This window comes from Pleurodeles waltl, chromosome 4_2, assembly GCF_031143425.1.
Source record: "Pleurodeles waltl isolate 20211129_DDA chromosome 4_2, aPleWal1.hap1.20221129, whole genome shotgun sequence".
NCBI classification, from domain to species: Eukaryota; Metazoa; Chordata; class Amphibia; order Caudata; family Salamandridae; genus Pleurodeles; species Pleurodeles waltl.
In genome coordinates this window covers 117,435,639-117,458,766 of record NC_090443.1, presented here as the reverse complement: position 1 = coordinate 117,458,766, position 23,128 = coordinate 117,435,639, and the positions used below count along the sequence as shown (strand labels likewise).

The 23,128-nt window shown below is 44.4% G+C and overlaps 1 protein-coding gene across 2 annotated transcripts in view; it reads right to left on the bottom strand.

Annotated features, from left to right (window-relative positions):
• The window catches only part of TFCP2 (transcription factor CP2), a 348,159-nt gene that overhangs the window by 122,952 nt on the left and 202,079 nt on the right, over positions 1-23,128 (bottom strand). For both annotated transcript variants that reach the window (XM_069230905.1, XM_069230906.1), the window contains exons 12-14: positions 22,813-22,906; positions 20,457-20,547; positions 17,082-17,194 (exon numbers count right to left, since the gene is read on the bottom strand). In XM_069230905.1, the coding sequence (XP_069087006.1) occupies positions 17,082-17,194; positions 20,457-20,547; positions 22,813-22,906 (298 nt within the window). The remainder of the gene's footprint in view (positions 1-17,081; positions 17,195-20,456; positions 20,548-22,812; positions 22,907-23,128) is intronic.

The window sequence follows — 23,128 nt, the reverse complement described above, 5'->3', positions numbered from 1 at the left end:
CCATAATGCAGAGATTAACTGAAAGGCAGAATAGAGAATTGTCAATGTAGGTACAGCGAATCATACAAACTTTCTGTACAAGCCCACTGAGAATGCGGAAATGGGCATCATGAAGATGGAGTGATTATCAAAAATGGTGCCTGTTAAGCCAAAAAAACTTTGTGCAACGTCAACAAGTTGAGCTGTTCTCTGGCATAGGCTCTCCTACTGAACACATTTCTGAAAAAACAGATGTTTTTCTTCAACCTTTTGTATGGAATTTATGATCTTATGTAAGAGACATGCATTTTCTGTTGAATAAATCTGAAGATACAGAATGGGCAAGATGACCTCAAATTTGTCACTCTTGACATCAATTTACTTTATAGATGTACTCCATTACAGAAAGGCCTCCAGGCTCTAGCACTAACCCTCTCTTTTAGAGATACTACACTTTATGAACATAAAGAACTGAATCTTGACCTTACTAGACTGGTTCTGGAGAACAATGTTTTCTTGCATAATGGACATTGGTTTAGACAAGACCAGGGGGTTGCTATTTGAAAAACATCATTTATGGTCATTATGTCCCCTGGATATTCAGGATCACATACTTTATTGCGGGGATACATAGATGGCATTTTTGTTATTTGGAATGGTCGCATGACCAAGTTAGCAAGTCTTTTTGACCATATGAACAACAAATCCTAAACCTTAAATTCAGATACCAGGTCAATCCCACACAAATAGAATTCCTGGATGACCGCTTATATTCTGATGGTTCCAGGATAACCTCCAGACTACACAGGAAGCCAACCACTTGCCATTCTATTATGCATGCACACAGCTTAACTCACAGATTAATGCTATTCTTGGGGGAGATTACATTTCTTAGACTTAAATGTAGCCATGGCCAGCTCTTCAAACAGGAACTTAACTCACTTGAAGAACGTTTGAGACACAGGTTACTTTGCTGACATACTTGCCAAAGTTCGTAGAAGGATTACCAAACTACAAAGAAATTCTCCTCTCACACACGACTCGTAAAAAAGACAATGACAAAAGACTTACACTGATCACTAGATACAGTTTCCCAAAGCCACGTCATATATAAAGTTCTCAACAGGCACTGGTATCTACTAAAACTGGACAAGACATTATCAAAACATTTGTCCAACAGACGTTGTATTACTCATAACAGGGGGGTGACTCTGAGAAACGGATTGTGCCAAGTTATATTCCACCTAGCCTAAAAATGGTACAAAATTCATGGTTACCGGACAGACTAAAATGTTTTCAAATGTACACATGCAATGGCTGTCAATTCGCTGTGGATAAGAAAGTTAGCTTTTAATATGATACTGGGAGGCCATATGTGCTCCAGCAATTTATGAATTTTAACATATTTGTAGTGTACTGTGTTATTTTTAAATGTCAAAAAATGTACATTGGCAACACAATACGGCCATTGAAAGAAAGAATACAAGAACATGTCATAGCAATCCGAAATATTAACCTGAATTACTCATTGGCTGTACATTACAATACAGCCCATACAGGATCTGAACTTATTAACATCAAATTTGATGGTACAGCCTAAGCGGACCCCAATCCTAGAATTGGTGATAGAACAGTGGCCCTAAGAAAAGTGGAGACGAAATGGATATTAAAACAATCAATCAATTATATATTTTTAGAACGCACTAACCCAACCCATATGGTCTCAAGGCGCTGAGGGGTGTATCCTCAGAGATCAGTTGAACAGCCTAGGTCTTGAAGTCCTTCCTGAACTGAGGCAGTGATTTCATGTGCGGTCTGTGAGGGGTCTGCAGAGTGTTGAGGGCCATCAGGAGTCATCCCAGGCTGAGGAGGAAGGTCTGAGTTCAGTTGAAGGCAGCTCTCCCTCATCCAGGTGGCGACTGCTTCCATCCAGTCTCTGAAGTTCTTCTTGGCTGTTGTGCGGTTCTCCGTCAGGGAGATGATCAGCTGAGTGTCATCAGCTTAGGAGACGGTGTTCATACAGTAGTAAATGACGATAGGGGCAAGCGGGATCATCTAGATGTTGAACAGCGTGGGGCTCAGCAATGATCCTTGGGGTACTCCACAGCTGATGTCTGTAGGTTCTGGCAGGTGTGGCGGAGCCTTTGTGTTCTGCCAGTCAGGAAGGAGTGTATCCATCGAAGGGCCTTGCCGCGTATGCCTGCTGCGTGGAGTCTACACATAGGGTGCGGTCAGATACTGTATCGAAGGCAGCTGCAAGATCCAGTAGGATGGGGGCTGCTGTTTGTCCACGGACGAGGAGAGAGTGGATGTCATCTGTGGCGGTGAGCAGGGCGGTTTTGGTGCTGTGGTTAGTTCTGAATCCTGACTGATGTCCAGGATGTTGTTGTCCTTGATGTGTTGGCTTGGCTGAGTGTTGATTGCTTTCTCTGCAACCTTAGCAGAGAATGGCAGCAGCGAGATGGGGTGGTAGTTCTTGAGATCAGTTGGTCAGCTGTGGGTTTCTTCAGAAGTGGGCGGAACTTGGCGTTCTTCCAATCTTCGGGTAGGATGCTGACTCTAGGGAGCAGTTGAGTGTCTTGCAACTCTTGCAGAGTTCGGGCTCAATCGAGGCGCCGGCCTTGTTGAACATGTAGTGGGGGCATGGGTCGGTAGGGACTCCAAAGTGGATGCTGCTCATGATAGTGGGTCTCGTCCATCATGGGGGGGAGGGGGGTGGGGCAAGGCATGCAGGAGTTGTGGGGGTTCAGAGGATCCTGGCAGTGGTGTTCTTGGGGAGTTCAGAAATTCTTGGGGTCTGAAGCGGTCGTAGATGTCTTTGATATTCCAATGCAAGAAGGTGGCCAGTCTGTCAAAGAGATCCTGAGATGAAGGGATGTTAGTGGTTTCGGCTTTTGGTTTGGCAAATTCTTGGATGATGCTAAAGAGTTACACATTGTCATCCATCTGGTATTACTAATGGTGGGTTCTTCCATACAATAGGTTGAATTTGACCAATGTATTATAAGAATAATGACTTGAATCATCTCAGGCTAGTTTATTTTAATTCTCTCATGTTTGTTTACCACTATGAAAACATTTGTTTATAATGTTGAACAAATGTGAGATATCAAATTGTCAACGACTTTTACATGCATAAGTTTCCAATGTGGTGACAGACAGCAACTTTGTTACCTGTTGAAAATACGCAAAATAATCTTCATGCTATGTGTATACTTATATTTGGACATGTGTGGACACAATGACCGATTACCCTGGTATGATGCATGTTATACCATGGTCTAATGTAGAGGGACAGTGATAATTTTGGCTTACTTTTCCCTTCTTTGTGTTGCTTTCTCTCTTGTTCACTAGAGGTGGCTTTATCTCACTTTGTCACATAATATTAACACATCTTTCGTGTCTTTATTTAACACTGTTGTTACTTCAATCTCCTCCACAATAGTTGCTAGACCAAACTGTCACACTCTTACTCGAGCATGCTCACATGTTTTGGTGGCACAGTGGCCATGTCGGACTTCTCAGCAAACTTTTTTGTTCCGCCCATTATCCTAAACAATTTGACATACCAAGATAGCTGAACCAGCGCTTGCCTTTTCACAGACCTTTTTCTGTGTTCCTGGCGGGCCAGTTTTTGATGGAGAAAAGTATGACTTCTATACTGTGGATGTAGTATTACCTTGACTGTTGGACAGAAAGGCACTCTTTTTTCACCACGTTACAGGTTTTCATTCAAACTTTTTTTGCTGTTTACTTTGTCTCGCTTTTCCTAAACAAGCGGACATACCAAGATGGTCGAATCAGCACTGGCTTTCTACTGCCTTTTACTAGTCATTTCTGTATTTTCTTGACAGGACCAGCATTTAATCAAGAAAAGAACGGCGTACATTTCCTATACTTTGGACGCCGCACGGCTTTGACAGTTTGGATAGACAGGTACTCTTTTGTCCTATTGTAGGAAGCTGGCTCTGTCCATACTATATCAAAATGAGATATGGTGTGCACAGAGTCCAGGGGTTCTCCAAGAGGCTTGACAGAGGCAATAATAGATAATACTAATGCTCTATTTGTGGTAGTGTGGTCGAGCAGTTAGGCTTATCAGAGGGTAGTGTTAAGCATGTGTTGTACACACACAAGCAATAAGTGAAAAAACACACTCAATGACTTAACTCCAGGCCAATAGGTTTTTATAAAGAAAAATATTATTTTGTTAATTTCTAGAACCACAAGATTCATTTATCAGGTAAGTACATTAAATGAAAGGTACTTTACACAGTAATACTTAGAACTTTGAATGGAATCAACAATGTACACAGTTTTCTTTAAAATGGCAAAAAGCGATTTTAAAATTAGACACTGCAATTTTCAACAGTTCCTCGGGGAGGTAAGTAAAGTACAGTTTTTGAGGTAAGTAACAAACTTACAGGTTCAATCTCCAGGGCATAGGTAGCACACCTAGCACCAGCAACAAAGGGCCAGTTAGGTGCAGAGGTCAAACAGGAGCCAAAATAACATGGGCCCCTATGGAGAAGGGGTACTCCGGTTCCGGTCTGCTTGCAGGTAAGTACCCACATTGTCAGAGGGCATACCAGGGGGGTTTGGATGAGTACTGGAGGAGCCTCAAGTAGGCACAAAAACCACACCCTCAGCGGCAGGGGCGGCAGGTTCTCATTAGAACTCTATGGAGGGACCCGGGGGCCACTCAGGGGCTGCAGCCAGGGCACAGGGGGGCCTCTCGGGCAAGCCACCGACTGGGCAAGGGTGAGGGCTGCCTGCTGGTCGTTGCTGCACCAGTGGTCGGCTTCTCTCAGGCCTGGGGGCTGCGGGTCCAGTGCTTCTCCAGGCGTTGGATATCTTTGTCCCGGGCAGTCGCAGTGAGGGGGGGTCATCAGGATTCCCTCTACAGCCGTCGTCAGAGGGGGTGTAGAGAGGTCAGCCAAGTCCTTCTTTCTCAAGGTTGTCAGGAATCTGAAGAGCTGGGTTCTGGGTCGCCCATAAATACTAAATTTAGGGATGTGTTAGGGTCAGAGGGCAGTAGCCAGTGGCTACTGTCCCTGAGGGTGGCTACACCCTCCCCGTGCCCACTCCCTCTGGTGAGGGGGGCACATCCCTATCTCTATTGGCCCTAATCCTTCAAAGCAAGATGGAGGATTTCTCAAAGGGGGGTGGGGGGGGTCACTTCAGCTCTGGTCACCTTAGGGGTGGTCCTGGCTGAGGGGGTGACTCCTCCCTGTTTTTCTCATTATCCCTCTGGACTTGCCGCCAAAAGTGGGGGCTCGTCCAGGGGCGGGCATCTCCACTAGCTGGAGTGCCCTGGGGCACTGTAACACCAGGCTTGAGCCTTTGAGGCTCACCACTAGGTGTTACAGTTCCTGCAGGGGGAGGTGTGAAGCACCTCCACCCAGGACAGGCTTGGTTTCGACCACAGAGTGCACAAAGGCACTCACCCCATGTGGTCAGAAACCTGTCAGGAAGTGGCAGGCTGGCACAGACCAGTCAGCCTTGCACTAGCAGTTGGGCTATGATACAGGGGGCATCTCTAAGATGCCCTCTGTGTGCTTTTTTCAATAAATCCCACACTGGCATCAGTGTGGGTTTATTGTGCTGAGAAGTTTGATACCAAACGTGCCAGTATTCAGTATAGCCATTATGGTGCTGTGGAGTTCGTAATGACAAACTCCCAGACCATATACTCTGTATGGCTACCCTGCACTTACAATGTCTAAGAATTGACTTAGACACTGTAGGGGCATAGTGCTGTGGTATAGTGCACCCTGCCTTAGGGCTGTAAGACCTGCTATGGGGTGAATTACCTATGCCACAGGCAGTGGTTTGTGGGCATGGCACTCTGAGGGGGGTGCCATGTCGACTTTGTCGTTTCTCCCCACTAGCACACACAAGCTACAAAGCAGTGTGCATGCACTGAGTTAGGGGTCCCTGAGGGTGGCATAATACATGCTGCAGCCCTTAGGGACCTTTCACACAGGACCCTTGGTACCAGGGGTACCTTTTACCAGGGACTTAACTGTGTGCCAGGGCTGTGCCAATTGTGGAAACAAAGGTACAGTTTCAGGGAAACACCACTGGTGCTGGGGCCTGGTTAGCAGGGTGCCAGCACACTTCGAATCAAAGCTGGCATCAACACTAGGCAAAAAAGTGGGGGGTGACCATGCCAACAGTGTCATTATTCTACAACTCCCCATCCCCCCCACCTCCCCCCCCCAAAAAAAGAGGAGTCTAACCTTTCCTAAGAGAGTCTTCATTTTTTAAGTGGAAGAACCTGGAAAGGCCAACTGCATTGGCATGGGCAGTCCCACGTCTGTGGTCCACTACAAAGTCCATTCCCTGTAGGGATATGGACCACCTCAAAAAATGTTTAGGGTTCTCTCCTTTCATTTGCATTAGCCATCTGAGAGGTCTGTGGTCAGCCTGAACAATACAGTGAGTACCAAACAAGTATGGTCTCAACTTTTTCTGTGACCAAACCACAGTAAAGGCGTACCGCTCAATAGCACTCCAACGCTGCTCCCTGGGGAGTAACCTCCTGCTAATGAAAGAAACAGGATGGTCAAGACCATCATCATTGGTTTGGGATAGGACTGCTCCTATTCCATGTACAGAGGCATCTGTCTGCACAATTAATTGCTTAGAATAGTCTGGAGCTTTTAGAACTGCTGCTGAGCAGATTGCTTCTTTTAGGGTGTGAAAGGCCTTTTAACAGTCTAGGACCCAGTTTACTTTCTGGGCATTTTCTAAGAGGTCAGTTCTGTGAAGGGACTCACAAAATACCCATATCCCTTCACAAACATCCTATAAAACCCAGTCAAGCCAAAGAATGCCCTGACTGGAGTCTGGGCTTTTGGAGCTTCCCAGTCCAGAATGGTCTGGATCTTGGGTTGTAATGGTTGCACTTGGCCTACACCTACAAGATGGCCCAAGTATACGACTGTTGTCTGCCCTATCTGACATTTGGATGCCTTCATAGAGAGGCCTGCTACTTGCAGGACCTGCAAAACCTTCTCCAGGTGGACCAGGTGATCCTGCCAGTTGGAACTAAAGACAGCAATATCATCCAGATATGCTGCACTAAATGATTCTAAACTAGCAAGGACTTGCTTCACCAACCTTTGGAAGGTGGTAGGGGCATTCTTTAAGCCAAAGGGCATAACAGTAAACTGATAATTCCCATCAAGGGTTGAGAATGCTGTTTTCTCTTTTACTCCAGGTGCCATCCTAACTTGCCAGTACCCTGCAGTTAAGTCAAAGGTACTCAGAAGTTTGGCTGCACCTAATTTGTCAATCAGTTCATCTGCTCTGGGTATTGGGGCGAGCATCTGTCTTGGTGACAGAATTGAGCCCTCTTTAATCCACACAAAACCTTATGTCCCTCTTTCCATCCTTGGTATGAGGTTTGGGGACTAAGACCCCTGGGCTAGCCCAGGGGCTGTCAGAGTGCTCTCTTACCCCCAACTCCAGCATTTTGTGGACTTCCACTTTGAGGCTCTCTTTGACTTGGTCTGAATATTTTGTTTTTGACAGGTAAACTGTCTCCTGTGTCCACATCATGGGTACACCGATGTGTCTGACCAGGGGTCAAAGAGAAGAGCTCAGCATACTGTTGCAGGACTTGCTTGCTGTTGGGCAGAAAGGGTGTCTGAATAGCCCACTCAATCTACTGTCCCATCTTTAGGGTCAGTTGAAAGGAGGTCAGGGAGAGGTTCACTCTCTGCTTCCTGATCCTCATCAGTAACCATCAGCATGGTTATATCTGCCCTATCATTGCAGAGCTTAAGGCGGTTAACATGGATCACCCTTTTTGGTGTCCTGCTAGTGCCCAGGTCCACTATGTAAGTGATCCAACTCTTTTTCTCAAGCACTGAGGAAGGGCCACTCCATCTATCCGGAAGTGCCCTGGGAGCCACGGGCTCCAGAACCCAGACTTTCTGCCCTGGTTGGAATTCAGCCATTGCAGCCTTTTGGTCATACCATAACTTCTGGAGTTGTTGGCTGGCCTCAAGGTTTTTGGATGCCCTTTCCATGTACTCAGCCATCCTTGAGCAGAGACCAAGCACATAATCCACCAAATCTTGTTTAGGCTCATGGAGAGGTCTTCCCCAGCTCTCTTTAACAAGTGCCAGTGGTCCCATTAGAGGATGGCCAAACAGAAGCTCAAAGGGGAAAACCCTACTCCCTTCTGTGGCACCCCTTGTAGGCGAAAAGCAGGCATGGCAGGAGAACATCCAGTCTCCTCTTGAGTTTTTCAGGGAGCCCCATGATCATGCCCTTCAATGTCTTGTTAAACCTTTCAACAAGGCCATTGGTTTGTGGATGTTAAGGTGTGGTGAACTTATAAATCACCCCACACTCATTCCACATGTGTTTGAGGTAAGCTGACATGAAGTACCTTTGTCAGAGACCACCTCCTCATGGAAACCCACTCTGGTAAAGATACCAATTAGGGCAGCGGCTACTGCAGGAGCAGTAATTGACCTAAGGGGAATTCTTTCAGGGTATCTGGTAGCATGATCCACTACTACTAGTATGTATTCGTTCCCTGAGGCTGTGGGAAGTTCAAGTGGACCCACAATGTCCACACCAACCCCTTCAAAGGGGACCTCCACCACTGGAAGTGGAAAAAGGGGGGGGGGGGGGGGCTTTGGATGGCCACCTGTCTTGCCACTTGCTTAACAGGCGACACAGGAGCTACAAAACTCCCTCACTTTCTGGGACATATTGGGCCAATAGAAATGGTTCACAAATCTGTCCCATGTTTTGGTTTGTCCCAAATGCCCAGCTAAGGGAATGTCATGGGCCAAAGTGAGGATAAACTCTCTAAACACCTGAGGCACTACCACTCTCCTATTAGCACCAGGTTTGGGATCTCTTGCCTCAGTGTAAAGGAGTACATCCTCCCAATAGACCCTGTGGGAGCCACTGACTCATCCTTTCTCCTGTTCAGCAGACAGCAAGCTGTCTCAGGCCTTCAAGAGTGGGACAAGTCTTTTGTCCCTGGCACAGCTGTTCCCTTGGGGGTCCCCCTGGGCCCAAGAGCTGTACCTGGTAAGGCTCCAGCTCTATGGACTCAGTTCCTTTAGTGGATAGGACATATTCCTGGGAAGAGAGGTCCTGTTTCTTGTGCTGCACAGAGGCTGGTCCCCCAGTCCTCTTACCTTTTTTCTTGGAAGGTTTGGCCATTATTCCAGGCTCCAACACTTCTTTTTCACCCTGTGCTCTGCGCTCTTTATTTTACACACACGAGTTCAGGGATACCCAGCATGGCTGCTTGGGTTTTGAGTTCTACCTCAGCCCATTCTGAGGACTCCAAATCATTCCGTAGCAAATATTCTACTGGGACTGCAGAAGAGGCCACTACCTGCTTCAGGCCAGTAACCCCTCACCATTCTAAAGTCACCATAGCCATGGGATGGACCTTAGTTTCAATCCCAGCACTGGTAAATGGATATGTTTGTCCAGGGGAAATCAGCTTTTCTGTCACCATGGTGACACTGGCACCTGTATCCATAAAGGCTTCTACTTTTGTCCCATTTATCAAGAGCTGCTGCCTGTATTTTTGCATATTAGGCGGCCTGGCAGCTAGTGTGGCTATATTCGCCCCAACCTCAGAAATAAAGTAGCTTCAGTGTGAACCCTGATTTGCTCTGGGCACACTGGTGATCCCACTTGGAGACTGGCTATTCCAGTGCTAACTGGAGTAGAAGTTGAGGGCCTTTTCTTGGGACAGGCCTTGTCTCCAGTTTGGTGTCCATGCTGTCTATAGGTATGACACCAGGCCTTCTTGGGATCAAAGTTTTTACCCTTATGCCCATTTGTGTACTGTGAAGAGGCTCGGGCCCACCCTCCTGAGCAGGTTTTTTGGGCCCTGCAGAATACTCTTTAGTTTTGTCCTTGGATGTCTCACCACCCTTCCCCTGGGGAGGCTTTGTCACCCCTTTCGTTTGGTCACCCCCCCCCCCCCTGGAAGTCATGCCCACCACTGTCTTGACCCAGTGGTCCGCCTCCTTTCCCAATTCTTGGGGAGAAATTTGACCTAGGTCTATCAGATGTTGATGCAACTTGTCATTAAAGCAGTTACTTAACAGATATTCTTTCATAAATACATTATACAGCCCATCATAGTCATGCACTCCACTGCCAATTATCCAACCATCTAGTGCTTTGACTGAGAAGTCAACAAAATCAACCCAGGTCTGGCTCGTGGTTTTGTGAGCCCCCCAGAACCTAATTCTGTACTCCTCAGTTGAGAATCCAAAGCCCTCAATCAGGGTAGTCTTCATGAGGTCATAGGATTCTGCATCCTTACCAGAGAGTGTGAGAATCTATCCTTACACTTACAAGTAAACAGTTCCCAAAGGAGAGCTCCCCACTGAGATCTGTTTAGCTTTCTGGTTGCACAAGCCCTCTCAAAAGCTGTGAATTATTTGGTGATATCATCACCTGCTTCATATTTTGAAACAATCCCTTTGGGGATTTTTAGGATGTCAGTATTCTCTCTGACCCTAGTTATGTTGCTGCTACCAAACGCATTTCTGCTCTCTCCCTAATCTTTTGGCCATCCTTGCTAAAAAGGATATCCTCCTCATTAAGGCTGCCCTCAATGTTCACAGAGGAACTGGACTCCCCTGTGGAAAAAACAGAGTCTCTGAGTCTGATTTATGGAGAGAGGAGTCTCAGAACCCTGGTCTCCCTAGTTAGGGAAGGAGGGGGGAGTTCTACCTCCTGATAACCAACTTCTTCCACATCTGAGGGGAAGGCTTCCCCTTCAGTAGGGTGGTCCCTAGTGTACTCTGCCAAGAGCTCCTGGAGCTTAACCTTGGTAGGGTTGGAACCAGTTTTAATCTTTCTTATCTTACAGAGGGACCTTAGCTCGGTCATCCCTAGATGAAGGTAAGGGGTGAGGTTGAGTTCCATCACTATATCCTCTGAGCTACTCATTATGTCTCTAAAAGTTGGGATTACTTTTTAAGAAACTAAAAACTACTTCTAGTACTTAAATCCTTAAGTTTACAAAACTTTTAAACTTAAAAAGGAGATGCCAACAGGAACTTACCCAAGGCCCTAGCAGGACTTTTAAAAATTTGGAAAAATAGTCAAAATTCAAAAATCAATTTTCTAATGACAATTTGGAATTTAGTCATGTGCTCAGGTATTGGCTGAGTAGTCCAGCAAATGCAGAGTCTTAGACCCCACCGCTGATCCACCAACGTAGGAAGATGGCTCTCTATTACTGTATCAAAATGAGATATAGTATGCACAGAGTCCAAGGGATCCCCAAGAGGCTTGACAGAGGCAATAATAGATAATACTAATGCTCTATTTGTGATAGTGTGGTCGAGCAGTTAGGCTTATCAGAGGGTAGTTATAGCATGTGTTGTACACACATAAGCAATAAGTGAAAACACACACTCAAAGAAAACTCCAGGCCAATAGGTTTCTATATTGAAAAATATTCTTTTGTTTTATTTCTAGAACCACAAGATTCATTTAGCAGGTAAGCACGTTAAATGAAAGGTACTTTACAGAGTAATACTTAGAACTTTGAATGGAATCAACAATGTACACAGTTTTCTTTAAAATGGCAAAAAGCTATTTTAAAAGTGGACACACTACTTACCTCCCCCAAGAACTGTTGAAAATTGCAAAGTACAGTTTTTGAATTAAGTAACAAACTTATGGGTTCAATCTCCGGGGCATACGTAGCCCACCGTTGGGGGTTCAAGATAACTCCAAACACCCAGCATGAGCAACACAGGGCCGGTTAGGCACAGAGGTGAAACAGGAGCCAAAATAACGTGGGCCCCTATGGAGACAGGGAGTACTCTGGTTCCGGTCTGCTTGCAGGTAAGTACCTGCATTGTCAGAGGGCAGACCAGGGGGGTTTAGAGAAGTACTGGAGGGGCCCAAAAACCACACCCTCAGCGACATGGGGGCGGCCGTGTGCAGTGTGCAAACAGGGCGTCCGGTTTTCAATAGAACTCTATGGAAGGACCCGGGGGTCACTTAGGCGCTGCAGGAAGGGCACCCGAAGTCCTCTTGGACAAGCCACAGACTGGGCAAGGGTGAGGGCCGCCTGCTGGTTGTTGCTGCACCGGTGGTCGGTTTCTCTCGGGCTAGGGGGCTGCGGGTGCAGTGCTTCTCCAGGCGTTGGATATCTTTGTACCGGGCAGTCACGGTCAAGGAGGTCCTCAGGATTCCCTCTGCAGGCATGGTGGTGTAGAGAGGTCAGCCCAAAGTGGACACGTCGTTTGAGTCGTCTGGGGATCCTCTCTGGCTAGTTGGTGTACACGGGCCAGGGGCGTCGGGTGCAGAGTAGTTGGACTCAAGCTTTTGGAGTGAAGTGAGAGTCCCTTTAAAGATGGGTTCTTTGTCTTCTTTTTGGACAGGTCATCTGTCCACTGGAGTTTCCTGGTCCTCGGTGATGCAGGCAGTCCCCTGGAGGTATTTCAGAAGTTGCTGGTCCTGCAGAACGTGTTGCTTCTTTTCTTGCAGCTTTTTGAAGCAGGACACGGGGCAGTAGGGCTGGGGCCAAGTCAGTTGGTGTCTCCTTCTCTTCTCTGCGGGATTTTCAGCTCAGCAGTTCATCTTTCTCAAGGTCGTCAGGAATCTGAAGAGCTGGGTTCAAGGTAGCCCCTAAATACTAAATTTAGGGGTGTGTTAGGGTCAGAGGGCAGTAGCCAATGGCTACTGTCCCTGAGGGTGGCTACACCCTCCTTGTGCCCACTACCTCTGGAGAGGGGGGCACATCCCTATCTCAATTGGTCCTAATCCTTCAAAGCAAGATGGAGGATTTCTCTCTTCTCACTTCAGCTCTGGTCACCACCTTAGGGGTGGTCCTGGCTGAGGGGGTGACTCCTCCCTGTTTTTCGCATTATCCCTCTGGACTTGCCGCAAAACGTGGGGGTTGTACCGGGGGGGGATGGGGTGTTGGAGGCATCTCCACTAGCTGGAGTGCCCTGGGGAACTATAACACCAGGCTCGAGCCTTTGAGGCTCACCACTAGGTGTTACGGTTCCTGCAGGGGGAGGTGTGAAGCACCTCCACCCAGGACAGGCTTTGTTTTGACCACAGAGTGCACAAAGGCAATCACCCAATTTGGTCAGAAACCAGTCTGGAAGTGGCAGGCTGGCACAGACCGGTCAGCCTTGCACTAGCAGTTGGGCTAACATACAGGGGGCATCTCTAAGATGTCCTCTGTGTGCATTTTTCAATAAATCCCACACTGGCATCAGTGTGGGTTTATTGTGCTGAAACGTTTGATACCAAACATCCCAGTATTCAGTGTAGCCATTATGGTGCTGTGGAGTTCGTAATGACAAACTGCCAAACCATATACTCAGTATGGCTAGCCTGCACTTACGTCTAAGAATTGACTTGTCTTTTCTCCCCACTAGCACACACAAGCTGCAAAGCAGTGTGCATGTACTGTGTGAGGGGTCCCTGAGGTTGGTGTAATACATGCTGCAGCCCTTACGGACCTTTCCTGGCCACAGGGCCCTTGGTACCAGGGGTACCTTTTACAAGGGACAACTGTGTGCCAGGGCTGTGCCAATTGTGGAAACAAAGGTACAGTTTTAGGGAAAGAACACTGGTGCTGGAGCCTGGTTAGCATTGGTCCCAGCACACTTCCAATCAAAGCTGGCATCAACACTATGCAAAAAGTAGGGGGTGACCAATCCAACAGTGGCATTTTCCTTCACCTATGCTACAGAATTTTAGTCTTTTTGCTGCTTAATTCTGCTTGTGCAACACATTAAGGCAGGGGAAGCTAAGCATGACCGCTAGCCCAATTATTATTGATTGTGGGCATTGAGTCTAGAACAAATAAAGTGTTTGCTCTTTATTTGGAAGCCAGCTGTTGAGAAGTTATACTTGTGATAATGTTTTTTTCACAACCTGAGAGTATGTGATAACAGATATTTACAAGTACACATGGTGCTTATAATTGTCTTACGCACATTATTTAAGCACACATGGGATGGTCTATTACTCAGTATGCAGTTTCCTTACTACGGCAAAAAATGTTTTGATTACTGGCATTAGTTATAAGTTGTCAAGGCCTCATTATTATTTTACTAGCAACTTCTACAAGAATACTTTCTAACATATACTTTTGTTTGAATACATTGTAGTATGGTTTAGTTATTCAGTAACTCTTGAAACTGTTTGATAAACGCAGGTGTAAGAAGTTCTGTGTGTTTTAATCAGTGCAATTTTTCCTTTTTGACAAACACGGGTGGCTGCCTTTTTCCCTTTCTTTTACATTTTTCTATCATTATCTGACTTTGACACTTTTAAGACTTGAATTTATGTTGCCATTATCCCTGTGTATGGGTTTTGATTATTATTTTTTGTACATTTACAGCCTCGAAGAAGTTTTGGATGGCGACGAAACACAGCTGTTGTTGGTATGATATATGCGTTTTGGAGCACTGAAGCTTCCATGTTTCAATGAAACTCACTTGATTGGACTCATTTATTTATAAATCTTTATTCTATGGACTTACAATTACCTTTCGAATGTTATTTGAGTGCTTGGGTGTCTCTGTATTCTCATGTTGAGCTTTCCAGTCTGGTCCCAAAACGACAGCTTAAACTATTTTAATGTCAAAGTACTGGTTTAAACTCTGTTCACAGGGATTTGCACATAGAAGAGAAATCTGCGATAGAAAGTATTGCCCATAAACGTCAATTCACCAAAATGCCAGGGGTCGTGAAAGTGATATCACATGCTCTTTGACATTTAATTTCACTTGGATACATTCTTACACATTCACAATTATACACACACACACATACACGCACTCACATGCAAACACACACAACATAAATTTAAAGCATTTTTTTCTTTACCTCTGTTAACAGAAAAGGCCAGATTCCAGCAAATTGTACTCCATTTTTGTTACACCAATAGGGAACAATAAAACAGTCCATAAGGATGAGCTGCCACTGCGTTCCTGCCACTTATTTTGCCACTTCTGAGGACAGGAGTCACAAGGGACAAGCCAGGGGTTCGCATCTCTGACCCCTTAATGACGTCCATGGTTTTGCTACAGTGCTATTCTAGCCAGTACATTAAACAAGAAAGGTCATTCTAATCAATCCAGTGTCTTCTGGGCAAACCATATCAATGTACGGTTGAACTGGGGTCTCAAACTCTTCTGATAAGCTGACGGACGGTTCATTGTCCAGAAATGAAAATGCCCTGATTAGGCAGTTTCAATAGAGGTTTTAGTCAGATAAATCTATAACTTAGCACACTAGCTGGAACTACAATCCTGCAATCTAAATTTAACAATGATATTGGTAATCTGACTCACAGTAATTTGCCGGTTTCCTGGTTTGAGAAGATTTTATGATTAAGAAACATATGCAATTTAGTGGCGAGAGAGAGAAAGCAGGCACTGTTTACAATGCTTGAAAAGTTAATCCAGTTGGAACTCTTAAAAGTTTGCCAGACAAAAAGAAAGAACACGTGGGATATGTCACTAGTTGCTACTGTAATACCATAACATTTTCTCAAAGGTCTTGCCCATGGAACAACCAAGTACCAGTCCCAAATCTTCTAACTAATCCTAAATGGCTGAGAAATGTCAAATTTTCATCAAATAATCTATGAGCAGGAAAGTCAATGTCACCTCAGTTATTCAAACTCTGTTCTGCCTGTGGTCTTAACTCTGTTTAGCAGGTGGAATTATTTCACTGATGGAGTGGAGCACAATAATGTAACAGGGCATGTTCTAATGCACAGAAAAGCTGTAAGAACAGGCTTGGTCGAATAATTTAATAATTCTTTGCAGTCAGCTAGATCTTGAAATTCCTTTCTCTGAAAAAATGCAGTTTTTCCACCTCCCAGCAAGTCACCTGCAGTTCACAGCCAAGGGGCAGAAATGCTCAGAACACCACACATCTTTCTAGGAAAGTAGATAATGATACATTTGCCTGAAAAGGACACCGACGGAAAAAACATGCCTTCTTAGCTGGAAGCACAGAATGTAACTACAACTGTGACTGGCAAAAGTAAAGTTTATTTTACTTGTAGATTTTAGAAACACACAAGATCAAATTGGAAATAGCATACAAAACAAGGTAGTTCACAGCAAATGATGATGGTAGCATTCATATCAGCCACCCCAGGCACTGGGATATTCACTGGAAGATACCTTGAAAGCAGAGGCACAACTTGCTTTAAGAAGCCTTTTATAACTGAAGTTTCCCTGAATACTTCCATCTTTATAGGAAAAATGACTAACCACAGTTCACACCGGCCCTGATAAGTACAAGACAGCCATGCAGGAGACAATATTTCAAGCAATAGGCCTACAGGACAGAGCTGGAACCCTTCTGGACAACAAAAAGTGAATAGGCATGGATGTTAATTTCTGACACTTAAAGGCTAAGTACTGGGTATCGAAAAGAAGTGACAAAACTGGAGTGTATCACTGCTCATTATCTGGCTCTGGTCTCCGCTCAAGAAAAGTACATGCCTAACAAGCAGTGGCAAAAACAAACACAAGGTCAGGCAGATAGAAGGAAAGGAAAGGCTGCCTGGAGGTACATATCAGTAATCCTCAGCCTGAGCCATCATAACTTTGAAATCACGACAAGGCTACAACACTACTCAGCTATCAGTACAGCAGATTCAGGAAAAATACAAAGACTGATAAAAAAATCATTCTTTCTACAACAGCTGCAAGTGTAGATACCAAAATTTTCAGTTGTATAAAAGCTTACCTGGTTGCTCTTTCCCAATTAATGACAAAATACTCTATTAAGCAGAAATGTAAGTTTTATAGAGACCACACAAAAAGTTGCAAATTACTTTCACAAGAGAAAGCTAAAAATGATGCATACATACGCTAAAATGTTTTCTTTAAATCTGAGAGGATAAACAAAAATGGTGTGCATGACCAACGACAACCAACATTAAAACAAATGTCATATTTTAAAGTAGATGTAGATGTACCCACATGCGCAATCAAGGAATTCTACTCTTCCTCTTACAATGTTTGAAGTTTCCCAAAAGACTGCAAACATGTTGCAACCAGAGACGACGTGCTGAAAAACAACAGACAAACCTAACTCACCAAAGAAAGTACTGCTTGACGGCTCCCCATTCTCATGTTTCTGCTGCTGTTGCTGCTCCCGCACTGGCTGGGACTCTTGGCAAACATAAATGGTAAGCCGTGGCCTCACCACCCTGTACAGGAAAGATGGTCAGTCAGCTACCATGTAAAGCATTGACAAAAAATGATTTTCTGTGCTGCAAAGTCAAATAATGCACGTTCTAAACTACTGGAACAGTTCAAATATTTAACATATAGAGCAAACATGGAAATACTTAAAATTAAAAAAAGAAAATGAAATGAACATTTTTGAAGGTGACAGTAACAAAATCAAAGATTGAAAATAAGACTGGGTCTATTACTTTAGTACTGGATGAGACCTACTCTACCTAGAACATTACTTTACAGCAATGAATCACAAAATAAAGAGTTTACAGTAGCAAAATGCATTATTCACATTATAATATGCTGTCACGAGGGCTCCTGCACCGCAGCAATGTAATGCTATCATAAGCATTCTTTGGATATGTAGGGTAAAAGAAGGAAAAGGTTATTTTAAGTAGTGGGTTTTGGAAAGCTGTGTGAGGATGGAAAGTAAGCTTGTCTAATAACAAAGGACTAGGATTACTGATTAAGTAAAGGAAGGCTCTCGGTGGGTGTAGGAGAGTGCCACTGTTGGCATGGTTACCCCCCCAACACACACCTTTTGACTAATATTGATTCCAACTTTGAAAGTGTGCTGGGATCCTGCAAACCAGACTCCAGCACCAGTGTTCTTTCCCAAAATCTGTACCTTTGTTTCTACAATTGGAACACAGTTGAATCCCATGTTTAAGGTACCCTTGGTACCAAGGACCATGTGGCCAGGGAAGGTCCTTAAGGGCTGCAACATGTACTATGCCACCCTGGGGTACCTCTCACCAAGCACACGCACACTGCTTTTACAGCTTGTGTCTGCTGGTGAGGAGAAAACAGCAAAGTCGACATGGCACCACTCTCAGGGTGCCATGCCCACAAACCACAGCTGAGGGCATAGCTGGCATGAGCAATATGCCCCTACAGTGTCGACGTCCATTCTTAGTCATTGTAAGTGCAGTGTAGCCATATTGTGTAAACGGTCTAGGAGTTTGTCATTACGAACTCCACAGCTTCATAATGGCTTCACTGAATACTGGGAAGTTTGGTATCAAACGTTTCAGCACAATAAACCCACACGGATGCCAGTGTGGGATTTATTGAGAAATACACCCAGAGGTCATCTTAGAGATGCCCCCGTATGTTAGCCAAACTACTAGTGCAGGATTGACCGGTTTGTGCCAGCCTGGCACTTTCAGATGAGCTTCCGACCACATGAGGTGAGATTTGTGCTCTCTGTGGCCAGAAACAAAGCCTGTCCTGGGTGGAGGTGCTTCACACCTCCCCCTGCAGGAACTGTAACACCTTGTGGTGAGCCTCAAAGGCTCATGCCTCGGGTTCCAGTGCCCAGGGCATTCCAGCTAGTGGAGACGCCTCCACTCCCACCCCCCACCTCCTGTCCCTGCGGACAAAGCCCCACTTTTGGCAGCAAGTCCGGCGGGAAAATAGGGAGGAGTGACCACCCCAGCTAGGACCACCCCTAAGGTATCCAGAGCTGAGGTGGCCCCAGTCCTACCGGCCTGTCTCCTGCTTCAAACAACCTGCAACAAGAAAGCGACACATCCAGCGGGACCAGCAACCTCTGCCAAGCACCAGAGGACTGCCCGCACCCCAAAGGGCCAAGAACTCGCAATAACAGCAGCCCTGTCCACAAAGACTCCAGAGGCTCCCCGGATATGTTGCCCTGACCACTCTGCACCCGAAGCCTTTGGACGGTAACCAGTTGGCCCAACTAGCTATAGAGAGTTCCCCAGCGACTGAGAACAAGTGCCCACCCTGGTTTGACCTCTCCACCCCTCGACAATGACGCCTGCAGAGAGAATCCCCAGGACTCCCCTGACTGCAAAAGCTCTGGACAAAGATATGACACCTAAAAGACCACTGCACCAGCAGACACCAGGACTTGGAGAACCTGACCTCCAGTGCAGCGACGTTCAGCAGGCATCCCTCCTCCCTGTCTAGCCTGTGGTACAACAAATGCTTTGCACTACCCTCTAATAAGCCTAACTGCTCGACCACACTACCACAAAAGAGCATTAGCAGTATTTACTTTAGCCTCTGTTAAGCCTCTGGGGAACCCCTGGACTCTGTGCACACTATATCTCATTTTGATGTAGTATATTCAGAGCCAGCTTCCTACATTAAATGGAAAGTAAGCTTGTCTAATAACGAAGGACTAGGATAACTGATTAAGTGAAGAAAGGCTCTGGGCAGGACATACAGGAGAACAGTAAAATGGAAGGACCGACAGGAAGCCGATGCCAAGAGGAGCAAAGGTGTGAAAGCGCAAGAAACAGAGATATTTTGCAGTCTGAGACTGTAGGGCTTTTGTGAAGAGTGTCAAAATGAGGCAAAGAAAGGGACAGTCCCACGTTGGCTATGTTGTTAGTAAGAGTATGAAAAGTTTGCAAAATAAGCTAAAAGTGGTAATCAGTAAGGATGATGAATAATGGGCAAAACAAATTAAGACAAGGGTTTGAAGAAATGTTTGGGAATGAGCCTGATGAAAGATATTGCCCAACATCTGTGCATTGCGCAGTGAAACAAAAGTAATTTAGGTGTCGAATAATGCGAGCCTTGCCATTTATTTTTTTATTTTTTTTTTGTTGTTGTTGTTTTTCCTATACTGGAAGACTGTGGACTATTATTCACAAAGCTTCCCATGTACTCCCCATTTGCAAATAAATGAGGCATCCTATTTGGGGGGCATGAAACACAACATTTTTGTACAAATATGTTGTAAACAAAATATTTGTGCTGATATGAGAAACGGGGCACTCCTTGCCTTGTCCCTTACATAAAAAAATATTTTTAATAAAGCGGGTCTTAAGAATTTAATTCTCGTAACTGGCTGAATGGAGGACTAAACAGTGAAACACTTTCATTAACGGCTGGACTTAACTATATATTTGCCCTATTTCCAGGTCAGAGATGTTAGAAATGCCACTTTTGGAAAGTGCTTTGCTGCAAAAAAAGGTTAGGGTTAGCAACACTGCAGCCCTTCCTTCTGGATATATTTTTGTATACTGTCTCATGCTTCTTCACCTAATGCTCTTGGGAATATAGCACAAAGTGAGAAATTTGGTTCATCGCCTCTGGCCAATCACAAAGCTAAGGATTCTGGACTATAAGTTCATTGCAAGTCAGCTCAACTACTTCACCAACTAAAGTATGCAAATGTGTTAACAGTGCCTTTGAAGGGTTAACATTTCATGCACTGGCCATGTTGAAAGCATTAAAACTATATTTTGAGCCACGCACCGGCCTTTCAAAGCATTGAACAACCGTATTCCATCAGCTGGTCCACAGATCTGGATGACATCATCTCTGGTTAACTTCAGTAAATCTGCTCCTGTATCAAATTAAAGCAACTTTTATAACTAAACACAAACACTTGGCATATGATCATGACTGTCACACAAAGCCGCAGATGAGAAACAAATAATCCCATGGTAAATAACAGGAAGTACTGCAAATTAAATGATTTTAAATCACAAGTTCTCAACTGTTCATGTATAGGTTTATCACAAAATATTTTAATGAAACGTATTGGCAGGGAAAGTGGCAAAATTCACAGAAAAATACATTTTCGGTTTGTCACCCACAAAGTAATTTGGACACTGTATCCAAATCAACAATGGATTGTCATTAAGAAATTAATTTAGGAAAATGTAACTCTAAATTTAATGACTTGGTGCATGCATGGAAAAAAATGCATTTCACAATGGCACTCCATATTAAGATACTTTCTGTGCTTTGGAGGCGTGACTGTGAAAATACAGATCCTTTAAATCTACTGATGCCAAATATGTGTCTTCCTGCAGCACTGGTGTAACATCCTGGGATATCACACTGATCTCTGCTGTTCTGCAATATTTGCTGACTGGATGCAAATCTAGCATTTCAAAGTTTCTTAGAGATGAGGAAATAAGGTGAACATATTTCTGATGTTGTTCAGGAGATGGCACCTCTTTTACTCCCTCCTTTTCTAAGAACCTTCACCACTTCCATCAACAGAGGACTGTAAACATTTTTCAAGAGACAGAATTGCTGCGGTTATATTTGGTGGTTTTGATTAGAATGAAATGCACAACATAGTTTTTTTATTCATAGGCCAGCACCTCTTAGGTTATTTAGGTCTACTTGTCTACCTTCTGTTAAAAAAACTCAAAATGTCCCGTCAGGTCTGGTATGTCTTGGGGAGTAAACAGATAGCCATTTGGAAGCTTCGTTCCCTCCCTCTTTCTCTAGCATGAAAGAGCCATTGCATCTGCATCTGTTGTCCTTACTAACATGAGGTTGATGGAGACTGCAGACTATATTGAAACTGCTGCAGGCCACACCATTTGACTATTCACTAGCCTCCTTTGAGCTAGGGCATGTGCCTGTTCTTTGCAAAGCACTCACTGCCTTTGCAGTGCTAATCTTTTTTTCACTTGGTCCAGCATTTCATCAGTTTTTTTTATCACGTACTAATAATATATTTATGACTCAAGTTTGAACCCTGAAGTGCACAGCCAGGGCATATGTTCTAACGACTGAATATGTACTAAGCTAAAAGCATACTGTATCTGAGCAATGACAATCTGAATTTAAGCTTTCTTTGGAGATAATCTTCCTTTCCTGGACCTAAGCAGCAACTCTCTTCCTATGGTTTTCAAGAAGATGTTTTATTCATTCTTCTACCGCTTACAATTGTTGATGTCTATATAGCTAAGGAGTGTGGCAGAATTTGCAATTCTCCTTTCTGTAGACACTGATATCTCAAATTTCTGCCTCAGTGCCTCCCATCTTTGACACTCCTTGTCAAGTGAGGGAGATGGCTGATTAGTTCAGCACCCTCTTTCTTGCAGTGATGACCCATTACGGAATGTGGTGCTATAAGACATTGGATGTAGACAGAAACTCTTGGAGAAGTCTCATATTTTCGCTCCACTTTATTTGTAACCGTCTTAGATGTTGCATGGTTTACAAATGGTACTTTCATTATAGTACAAAATGTGTCGGCATCATCACAAATTGCCTTTTCTTCTCTAAAGACTGAGTTTCTCTAAGGGACAACAACACTCTTCATCATATCTTCATCGTCCAATAGAACAACTTATATTTCTGACACCTTTAATATCAAACTGCGATAGGTAGACAAGTCCTCAGAAGAAGACGCTCTATTGAGGCATTGGCTGTGCATCATATTCTAGTGACTGTATAGTGATATATATGTATATATATATATATATATCTCACATCACCCATTTTAATCTCCATCTCAACTTTCCTCTCCCGAATACTCAGGTTCCACATTCTCCCATCTCCATGGGGGGCTAGTGACACCTCCATAACAAGAAGATATTCTGAAGTCTCCTCACATTCCTCACTTTCACCTCTTCCTCTCTTCGCCTTTGTCTTTTTTGAGGATAACATAAGATGTAATTGCTTCTCTGAAAGATTTTATCCCAAAACAATTAAAATGGTATTCGAGGGATCACAGAAGGTGGTGGATGTATTCTATAGTTTATGTATATCAGAGAGAATCTCGTGAGAAAGAAAAGGTGGTACATGAAACTGCTCCACACATGGTCAGAATGTGTCAAGAAAACAAATCACATGTACATCAAACCTGAGAAATTTGTGAAGAGTCTTGCAAAAGCTGCAAATCTGTTTCGCTGTAACCACAGCTGAGCATCCTGAGGAGTTGCTGTTGGTAGGAGGTTCTGAAAAAAGCAAAACATGTTGTAGATGGATCGAATTAATCTTGGACTGACAATCATTAAAGCGCAAAAACTAATTAAAAACAACCTTAACGGAACTGAAAAATAGATGAGATTAATTGATATCATATATCACTGTTCATCACAGGCGATCTAGAAAAGTGTTGAGTGTCTGAACATTTTCTTTCCCAAAGTTAGCATAACTTGTTCAACTGAGTCTATAGC